The sequence below is a fragment of the Centroberyx gerrardi genome, chromosome 9 (genome assembly GCF_048128805.1).
Source record: "Centroberyx gerrardi isolate f3 chromosome 9, fCenGer3.hap1.cur.20231027, whole genome shotgun sequence".
Classification (NCBI taxonomy): Eukaryota; Metazoa; Chordata; class Actinopteri; order Beryciformes; family Berycidae; genus Centroberyx; species Centroberyx gerrardi.
In genome coordinates this window covers 1,109,055-1,119,286 of record NC_136005.1, presented here as the reverse complement: position 1 = coordinate 1,119,286, position 10,232 = coordinate 1,109,055, and the positions used below count along the sequence as shown (strand labels likewise).

General features: G+C 41.4%; 1 protein-coding gene and 1 long non-coding RNA gene across 2 annotated transcripts; one reads left to right on the top strand and one right to left on the bottom strand.

Moving 5' to 3' along the window:
- Window positions 1-259: 259 nt before the first annotated feature.
- On the bottom strand, window positions 260-3,540 carry LOC144539771 (uncharacterized). The gene is made up of 3 exons (XR_013505096.1): window positions 3,466-3,540; window positions 891-1,022; window positions 260-358 (listed from the first exon to the last, which is right to left on the bottom strand). It is a non-coding gene; the product is annotated as an uncharacterized LOC144539771 (long non-coding RNA).
- Window positions 3,541-5,843: 2,303 nt separating this feature from the next.
- On the top strand, window positions 5,844-9,161 carry LOC139917505 (uncharacterized). The gene is made up of 4 exons (XM_078285625.1): window positions 5,844-6,966; window positions 7,317-8,195; window positions 8,563-8,687; window positions 9,153-9,161. Exons 1-4 carry the CDS (start codon window positions 5,844-5,846, stop codon window positions 9,159-9,161), a joined length of 2,136 nt encoding a protein of 711 aa, XP_078141751.1.
- Window positions 9,162-10,232: the final 1,071 nt, after the last annotated feature.

Here is a 10,232-nt window from a genome sequence, read left to right as displayed (position 1 = left end):
GGGGTTCCAGTGGGTCTTGAGGGGGTTCCAGTGGGTCTTGAGGAGGTTCTAGGTGTCCTGTAGGAGGTTCCAGGGGTCTATAAGGCAGTTCCAGGGGTTCTTGAGGGGGTTCCAGGTGGTTCCCAGCAAAATGCAATATAAATGATCCCAGTTAAAGAATTGTTAGAATGACTCTTCTAATCCAAGGTTTGACTCTCAGCACTGTTCTCTCTCCATACAGTGAAGACAGTTTGACAGTTCAACACTAAATCAACAGCTGAAATCTTCCCATGTGAATCCCCGGCACTGAACCTGATCAGATGGTCTGAAGTCTGCTGTGGGTCTGTTTGGGCGTCTGGACCATGAAGACACTGTTCTGCTGTAAAGGGTTAACATCATAGAGATATAACACATGTTATATCACATGTTATACACGTGTTATATCTCTATGGTTAACATGTTAAGATACAACACATGGTTAATATTCCAGAACACACCATCTATTATATTGTGAGAGTTCTGCCAACATCAGTTTTGTTAGTTTGGTTTTGATTATTTCTGATGACATTTGATAGTTGATTCATTAATCTAAAACTAACAGCTATTCTAAAATATGTAAAAATATAAATATTTTTCCTAAGACGTAGTGATCAAAGTGAAGAGTAGTGACAGGATACAATAAATATAAACTGCTAAATTGTTCGTCTTTGTGGCTGTTCAGTGTAAATTAAATGTTATTTGTTTTGTAGAATGATTTACTACCAGAAATAATCTGCTGTAAAGAGACTTTTCTGTTAGTAATGCATTTAATAGCTAATAGTGATGCCATCCAGCTGGCAATGTAAGAGATGATATTTCATTAATTCATTCATATTTATTTGATATTTGTTTAGCTTTATTTAAACACTCACTTGGTCACATTTTCAAAATCAGCATTTGTGGATTGGAGGACTGCACCTCTGTCAGATTTGTCAGAAAAATCCACAAATAAATGCGTCCGAATCCACATGTGTCTGGTTATTTGTGAATGCAGAATCGACAACCTGTAAATAAATGCAAAAAATTCAATTCAATTCAAAGGCAATCAACCTTGTTAATTTACGAGTCGTGATATACATTTGTGAAACTTGTTGTGTGCATTTACTTCTTTTTAAGACAAATCTGATTCTGCATATGTGCGAATAGCAGTTCGATGTGCACAAAAACACAGAAGTTTGTACCTATTTTGCAAGAGCCTAATGCTCATTGTGGAATATTTAATCAAGGTACCTACACTGGTTGAGGTGTGCGTAATTGCGCAGCGCTTTGTAAATACGCACCACATCGTTCAAATTAGAGGCTGCAGATGGAACGCTCATGTGCTGCCGCCGTTGGATGGATACAGCGATTTCTTTAACCAAAATATATCCTACAAGCTGTTGTGGATGACAAATATTGATAAGAATAACCCCCTAATCTAGCCCAGTACAGACTACAATTACCTTTTACCTTCACATGGTGAGCTGGACACATGCATAACTTGGTCATAGTTCAAGAAATGTGACTAAGGTGTAGGCTGTTAAAAGTTTCTATAATAATAATAATAATAATAATAATAATAACTTTATTTATATAGCACCTTTTAAAAACAGAGTTTACAAAGTGCTTTGACAGACAAAATAAAAGCAGAATACTCAAAATATGAATTTAAAAAGCAATAAAACAATAAACAGTGGTTAAATTGGGCCCTGATGGAAAAAGCACGGTCACCTTTAGTTTTAAGTCTGGACTTAGGAACGGCCAGAAGGCCCCGCCTGAGGATCTGAGGCTGCACACCGGCTCATATGGGGTCAACATATCTGTGATGTAGCCTGGAGCCAGACCCAAACGTGCTTTAAAAGTGATCAGTAATCAGTAAAATAATAATAATAACACTCTTGTCCTTTATCTCATCACAGTTCATCTTTAAGAGTCCAGAACACATGAAGATACCTTACGACCAGAGACAGATTTTATCAGTTTCCAAAATTTGGTGGGGTTATTCAAGTTTTCAGTGACGACATTTAGATGGCAATTGTTATGTATTTGGAAAAAGAATACATTATTTCAGTATTTAGAATAGGCATTTGGCACTACTTTTGTTAAGTGATACAATGGTCAGTATACCTTTAATAGGTTAAGTGATACGTCAGCGTAGGGATACCTGTTGTGATTGGATTTGCACTTGAACAGTAAAGACCCTAAACTGTATCTCGTGGTTCAACTTATCATTTTATTGCTGTTAGTGTAAGAGTAATCAGCTCAGCATTTCTGATTAGCATGGTGAACTTGTTTCTCGCTGTCCTGAAGGAAGTGGAGCGTCGGATCTGCTGGACTTTGGACAAGCTGCTTCTCTGAGACGGAGCAAAGAGGTGATTTTATGAGATAACCATAACCAGATAACCAGTGTTATCTCTTCCACTGACTCCAAACCTTTCAGTAGGAGCATGCTCATTATATATAGCCATAAAAGTTGATTTAAAACATTCCCATGTCATGTGTTATCCACATCTGGTAAGAATTAATAATAATAATTTATCTAAGTTTCCGAGGCAAAGGTCATGCAAGAATGCTTACTCGCTGAAATGCTTGAATTGTCTCTTAACAATAAAGTGTATCAATAAAAAATCTTGCCATTTCTTACACAATGGCACAGTGATCACAGTGGTTTTGGGGTTTAGTTACTCTTTAAACTTCTGTACAAAGCACGCGCTTGACATGAGGCTTTTGTCATACTTCCACTTCCAAGAAAATTCAAGGCGCACTCTCTTGTCTTTTCTTTTAGTTTCGTGCTTTATTTATCCCACCAAACATTTTCGGCTACATGGCCTCTGTCAGGGTCAGGCGTCACCCTGATGAACGGTCAGGCCGAAAACGTTTACCAAAGTTTCAACCTATAGGAAACTTACTTTTAGCTTAAAAGTAGCATAAAAGTAGCTTAAAAGTGCCTTTTGTCAGAAAAGGATTGCCGAACAAGTAACGATTCAGGTAACGTTACAAAAGTTTGGGTAATGAAAAACTGCTCAAATATTTACTCTGTAATTTTTATGTTTGTTGCCATCCTACTTTTATTTTAAAAGCACAACCACTAAACCAGACGTCTTCAATTTGCTCACTTATTAGCATAACAAGTAAACGCTAGCCAAGTGTAGGCACTATGAACACTGATCTTGGCAATGCCCCTATTATAAATGTATATTATATGTATACAGGGAAATTACTGTGGATCATTCTATAGTTGCTTACTTCACTAATTTAGCCAGGAATAATCTAAAGGTAACCTTAGACAACATGACAGAGCAGTAGCCATCTACCTCAACAACTTAAAAAAAAAAACAAAAAAAAACAAATCATGCCACATAATCAAGATAAGGCAACGATACTTGTGGCAGAGACCTGGAATATCCAAATATTAATCAGACTTGTCGGGATCACTGCACAGTAAATTAAAAATGATTTCGTTTTTACCTGAAACTGGTTCCTTTCAGTCAGGTAGCCCACCAGGTGATGAAGGATTGGAAGCGCTTGATGGAACACTGGGACTGCCCTCCATTGCAGACGAGCGGCATCTAAATTTGATAAAGCACAGCTAAACCTGATAAACTCCATCTAAATCTGATAAAGTATACTGAACAAAAATATAAACGCAACACTTTTGGTTTTGCTCCCATTTTTCATGAGTTGAAATAAAATATCTAAGACTTTTTCTATGCACACAAAAGGCTTATTTCTCTCAAATTTTGTTCACAAATGTGTTTAAATCCGTGTTAGTGAGCACTTCTCCTTTGCCAAGATAATCCATCCACCTGACAGGTGTGGCATATCAAGATGCTGATTAAACAGCATGATTATTGCACAGGTGTGCCTTGGGCTGGTCACAATAAAAGGCCACTCTAAAATGTGCAGTTTTATCACACAACACAATGCCACAGATGTCGCAAGTTTTGACTGCAGGAATGTCCACCAGAGCTCATGTTGCAGCATGATGATGCACGGTCCCATGTTGCAAGGATCTGCACACGATTCCTGGAAGCTGAAAACATCTTGTTCTTGCACGGCCTGCATACTCACCAGACATGTCACCCACTGAGCATGTTTGGGACGCTCTGGATCGGCGTGTACGACAGCGTGTTCCGATTCCTGCCGATATCCAGCAGCTTCTCACAGCCGTTGAAGAGGAGCGGACCGACACTCCACAGGCCACAATCAACAACCTGATCAACTCTATGTGAAGGAGATGTGTCGCACTGCATGAGGCAAATGGTGCTCACACCAGATACTGACTGGGTTTCAAAAAATGTATATCTGTAGCCCTAGTCATGTGAGATCCATAGTTCAGTGCCTAATAAATGTCTTTTTTCAAGATAAAACTGCACATTTTAGAGTGGCCTTTTATTGTGAGCAGCCCAAGGCACACCTGTGCAATAATCATGCTGTTTAATCAGCATCTTGATATGCCACACCTGTCAGGTGGATGGATTATCTTGGCAAAGGAGAAGTGCTCACTAACACGGATTTAAACACATTTGTGAACAAAATTTGAGAGAAATAAGCCTTTTGTGTGCATAGAAAAAGTCTTAGATCTTTTATTTCAACTCATGAAAAATGGGAGCAAAAACAAAAGTGTTGCATTTATATTTTTGTTCAGTATAGATCTAAACCTGACACAAGTCCACCTAAATTTGACAAAGTAGATCTATGAATGACAAAGGCAGCTGAGGATGTCCTAAAATGGCCACCGTACACTAGGGGGCGCGTTGAATGGAAGGCAACAAGGTTATGTGGATCTGAATGCAGCGCCTGATTATAAAGAGGCTTTAGGCAGGAAGCTGCAGCCTTAGTGGATTAGTCTTAAAAACTGAAACGTGGCGTTGGTGATGAAGCGTCTCAACCTGCTCGCTGCTCTGTTCCAGGGATTGTTTGTGCCACAACTTGATTTGCATACATTTCTTAGTGAATGAGATGAAAATTCTTATTCTTATTCTTATGCAAATTTCCCTCACAATGCAGTCTTTCTGACTGTGGACCTGAATCCTACCAGCTCCAGAGCTGACACTGACCTCTGACCTCCCAAACAAAAAGGGAATTTCCATACAGGGAACAGTGACGTATCACATTAAATTTTCTTAGTGTATTGAGTTCTGTAGTTAGATGTAATCCTGGACAGTCCAGTCCAGGTCAGACCAGTGATCTTCTCAACTCGTCCTTCAACAGATTGAAGCTTTACAGGAAGTTCTAGAGAAGTTAAAGAACAAGCAGCTGTCGTCGGAGAAGAAACTGGGCTGGGTTCCTTCTGTAAGAACTACTAATGCATCAAATCTGCAGCAGGTTAAATTACTGTATATTTAAATGTTGTGGAAAATACCCTCATCATACTGGAAGGTGCTTTGGATAAAAACATTCACCAATTAGCGTGGATGTGTGATGTTGGACGTAAAACGGACCTGTTGAACTCTATAGAAGGTGACATCATCACCCGGCACCAAAGATCAGCCAATAGCAGATGGTAATTTCAGGAGCATGCTTTTTACCAGTAGATATCAGGCTTCACACAGATCTGGCTTTGGGGTTTAGTTACTCTTTGAATTGTTTTTGTGGGAATGTATTTTTATTATGTGTTGAAGGCTTTCATTAGGAGTGGTCATATTGCCAATGGGTTGGCTCGAGTCTACTGTAAGGCCCATGGTTTTAGTATTTGCATTTGACGTAGTTTCTGTAACAGGATGTTTTTTTACGGGGTGGAGTTGTTAGCCCCACGCCCAACCCCCAACCTGGAGGGCCAGGTGTTGCTTTTCGTCTGGCCTCTACCCTGAAACCTGCCCGGCTTGGTTGGACCTGCTGGGGGTATGGCCCCCGCCGGTATAGCCTTCAGAGTCACGGAGGCACACAAGCCTCCCCACCGCAGCAAGGTAACAACACAAGGAGAGGAAGTTAGGAGTGTGATAGACAGTCTGCTTGGGCCCATAACGAAGGTCCGCCTAGGAACATGGAATGTCCGCACTATGTATGAGACATCCAAACTAGCCCAGGTCATCAGTGAGATGAAAAGGTACAGGCTGGATATTTTAGGAATTAGTGAATGTCGATGGACTGGTTCTGGATGCCAAACAACCAGCGACGGATCAGTTATCCTTTACTCAGGACAGGAAGACAAGCACATACACGGTGTGGCTCTCATAGTCTCCAAAGAAAAGGCAAAAACCTTGGTAGAATGGGAACCTGTAAGTGACAGAATGATCAGAGCTCGCTTCAATTCCAAACATTGCAAACTGACCATCATACAATGCTATGCACCAACAAATGAAGCTGAGAAAGAGGACAAGGATGACTGGTATGAGGAGCTACAACGAACTGTCTCCAAGGTCCCTCAACACGATATGTTACTGATCATAGGTGATATGAACGCCAAGGTTGGAGCCGATAATGACAACTGTGACAGAGCTATAGGGAGCCATGGCTGTGGTGTGAGGAACAACAATGGTGAGCGCCTTGTTGACTTCTGCCTCGAGAACAACTGCGTAGTTGGTGGTACCATCTTCCCACATAAGAACATCCACAAACTCACTTGGAGGTCACCTGATGGTCTTACAACTAACCAGATTAACCACATCTTAATCAACGGGAAGTGGCGCAGGTCTCCCCAAGATGTTAGAGTTTGTCGCGGTGCAGATGCCAACAGTGACCACTATCTGGTGACAGCTAACATCAGGCTGAAACTCCGGAAAGTAAAACAGCAGGGTCAACGCAGGAGACAACTCGACATTGGCAAACTGAAATGTCAGAATATCAGCAAAGAGTTTGTGTTGGAGCTGAGAAATCGCTTCGGTGCTCTTGGTGCCCTGGCTGATTCAACTGATGAGGACCCTGATATCTACACCAAATGGGAAACCATCAAGAACACCTATGTTGAGACAGCTACCAAGATCCAGGGCCACAGAGAAAAGAAGAACAAGGAGTGGCTGACACCTGGCAGAAAATAGAACAAAGAAAACAACTTAAGGCCAAGATGCTGAACACCAAGTCGCTGAGGCTCCAGAAACAGGTCCAAGAAGCCTATAAGACCAAGGATAAGGAGGTCAAAAAGAGTGCAAGGAATGACAGAAAGGCCTTTGTTGAGATGCTAGCCTGCAAAGCAGAATGGGCAGCTAGAAGAGGCAAAATGAGTGTTGTATACAAAATCACCAAACAACTATGTGGCCAAAACATCAGCCAATCTGCTCCTGTAAAAGACAAGGATAGTAACAACCTCTTATCAGAGAGCGAACAGGCAGCGAGATGGGTGCAGCACTTTCGTGAAGTCCTCAACTGCCCTGAACCAGAACATCCTGCTAACCCTACACCTGCAGATAACATACTCAACATCAACACCAGCCCCCCGACTGAAACAGAAGTCAAGAGTGCCATTAAAGCAACAAAGAATGGGAAAGCTGCAGGCATTGACTCCATTCACGCCGAGATGCTGAAGGCTGACCTCAACACCTCAGTCAAGGTTCTCACAGACCTGTTCAGAAACATCTGGGACAGAAATGTCATTCCTGAGGACTGGGCCAAAGTTCTGATTGCCAAAATTCCAAAGAAAGGCAATCTACAAAACTGCAACAACTGGCGAGGCATCACATTGCTATCCATACCATCCAAGGTCTTCTGCAAAGTCTTGCTGGGCAGAATTGACATGACAATTGACACCAAACTGAGGCAGGAACAGGCAGGCTTCAGGAAAGGAAGAGGGTGCACTGACCAGATCTTTACACTAAGGAACATCATTGAGCAATGCATGGAGTGGAACAATCCATTACACATCAATTTCATCAACTTCCAGAAAGCTTTTGACAGCTTACACCGTGACACCCTGTGGAAAATCGTGCAATCCTATGGAATTCCTCCAAAGATGACTGCATTGACAAGGATGTTTTACCATCAATTTGAGTGTAGTGTCATCGTAAATGGCAACCTCACTGAATGGTTCCCCGTGGAATTTGGTGTACGCCAGGGATGTATCATCTCCCCCATTCTCTTCCTGATTGCCATCGACTGGACCATGCGAAAAACCACCTCAGACAAGCCCAGAGGCATCCAGTGGACTCTCTTCACCCAGCTAGAAGATCTTGATTATGCTGATGACCTGCCTATCCTCTCCACAAATCATACTCACTTGCAAGAGAAGACGAATAGGACTGATATATTTGCCAAACAGATGGGTTTGAACATTAATATCTCCAAAACCCAAGTGATGTGCATAAATTCAACACCACATGCACCAATCACTGTGGATGGTAACTCTCTCAATTATGTCGAGGAGTTTACATTTTTGGGAAGTCTCCTCAGTAAGGACAATGCATGCAGCAAAGACATCAGCGTAAGGCTCGGGAAAGCTCGCAGTGCTTCTTGCCATCTGGAAATCAAAGCAGTACAGCCTAAAAACCAAGATCCGACTGTATAACAGCAATGTTAAATCAGTTCTGCTGTACGGCTCAGAATGCTGGCGAGTGGTTGAGAGTGACATGAAAAAGATCAATGCATTCCACAATGGATGTCTCCAGAAGATATGTCACATCTTTTGGCCAGAAAAGATCTCCAATGAGGACCTGCACAAAAACACAAACTGTCACAATGTGGTGCTGGAAATTAAACATCGGCGGCTCAAATGGCTCGGACATGTCCTCAGAATGGACCAGGACCGCATTCCTAAAGTAGCCTTGAGATGGACTCCACCTGGAAAGAGGAAACAAGGGAGGCCAAAAACAACCTGGCGGAGAACTGTGACCTCGGAACTGAAAACGGCTAACCTAACTTGGGGCGAGGCACAACATGCTGCACAGGATAGGACCAAATGGAAGCAGATAGTCGCAGCCTTATGTTCCACAGGGAACGAAGAGGATTAAGTAAGTAAGTATTTTTATTATGTATTTTGCTTGCTTTGTATCCTTCCTCTTACTATTATTACTTTGTTTTACTGCTGTGGAGCACTTTGTAACTGTTCAGATAAAGTGCTAGGCTATATAAATAAAGTTATTATTATTATTACTACTACTGCAGCTACTACTGTTGAAAGTCTTCCATGTCTGCTATGAGCCTCGAGCTCTGGGAGGAGCAACAAGCTCAAACAGACACAGTGTGCTCCATCAGCCTCTGAGTCTCTGAGCTCTCATAATTAGAAGGAGTAACCATTGCTCTGCTTGCTCTTCCACCTGTCCAGTCTTGCCTTCCCCTTGTTCTTGTTTGAGTGCGTTTAAAGTGAGTAATGCATTGGGTGTATTGCTCAACCTTTAGATTACTGATTTATTATTCCATGCCTTATTAGTTTGATAATATGTGTTTGTATAGTTCCATTCATGGCCAATTCCAGTGTTTGAGTGTTTGGGAAATCAGTTTAACACTGTTTAATGCAAGATTGATAGAGCAGGCTAACTGAAAATTCTTTGTGTTAAGTTGAGCAATTGTTTCTTAATGTCATATGAAATCCTCTGTTTGTATAATTCTTCTTGTGGAATCTGCCACCTCACTCTCCCTAATTCCAGTGACTCATGTTCCAGTGAATGTTCCTAGACTCCCTGCTTTTCAGTTACCACCAACAATGAAACCACTGGTGTGTTTTTAACAAAATCAGTGTAGGTTATACAGAGAACATCACAGGAAACTAACTGCAGTCAACACACCCAGACTGGAGAATCTGCAATATGACAACCTGCACATACAGTTAATCTAGGTCAGATAGTCTTATATTGTATTGATCTTTTAGTTAGAATAAACTACTTTATTCTAACTAAAAGAGATCAATACTTCATAGCCAGAAAACCCACCTGAGGCAAGAGTCAATGTAGAAATATTACATAACTGTATGTGGATTGGTGACTCATTGCATTTACATTTTATCGTTAGTAAGGCCAAACGTGTCTGACCTCCAGAACTGGTTTGGGTGATTAGATCAACAATGGGTTTCCACCTGGATTTGATGTACTTTTGCTCTATCTGAATACAATATTCACCCAGGACGTATGTTAATGCCAGGAGGGAAAGCGGTCAACTTTTGCATATAAGTTTATAGCTGATAGCTATAACAAGAATTTTGATTATTTTTTGATATTTTTCTATATTTGACATCCTGGTCCCAGGCCGAATGTAAATATAGGGTGTTGTTAGGTACTTTAGCTACCGGGACGGCCCAGCACATGGCATATTCCCTGACCTGAAGTGCATTCGTTGGTTTTTTAGAAAAGGGGTATGACCAAATAAGT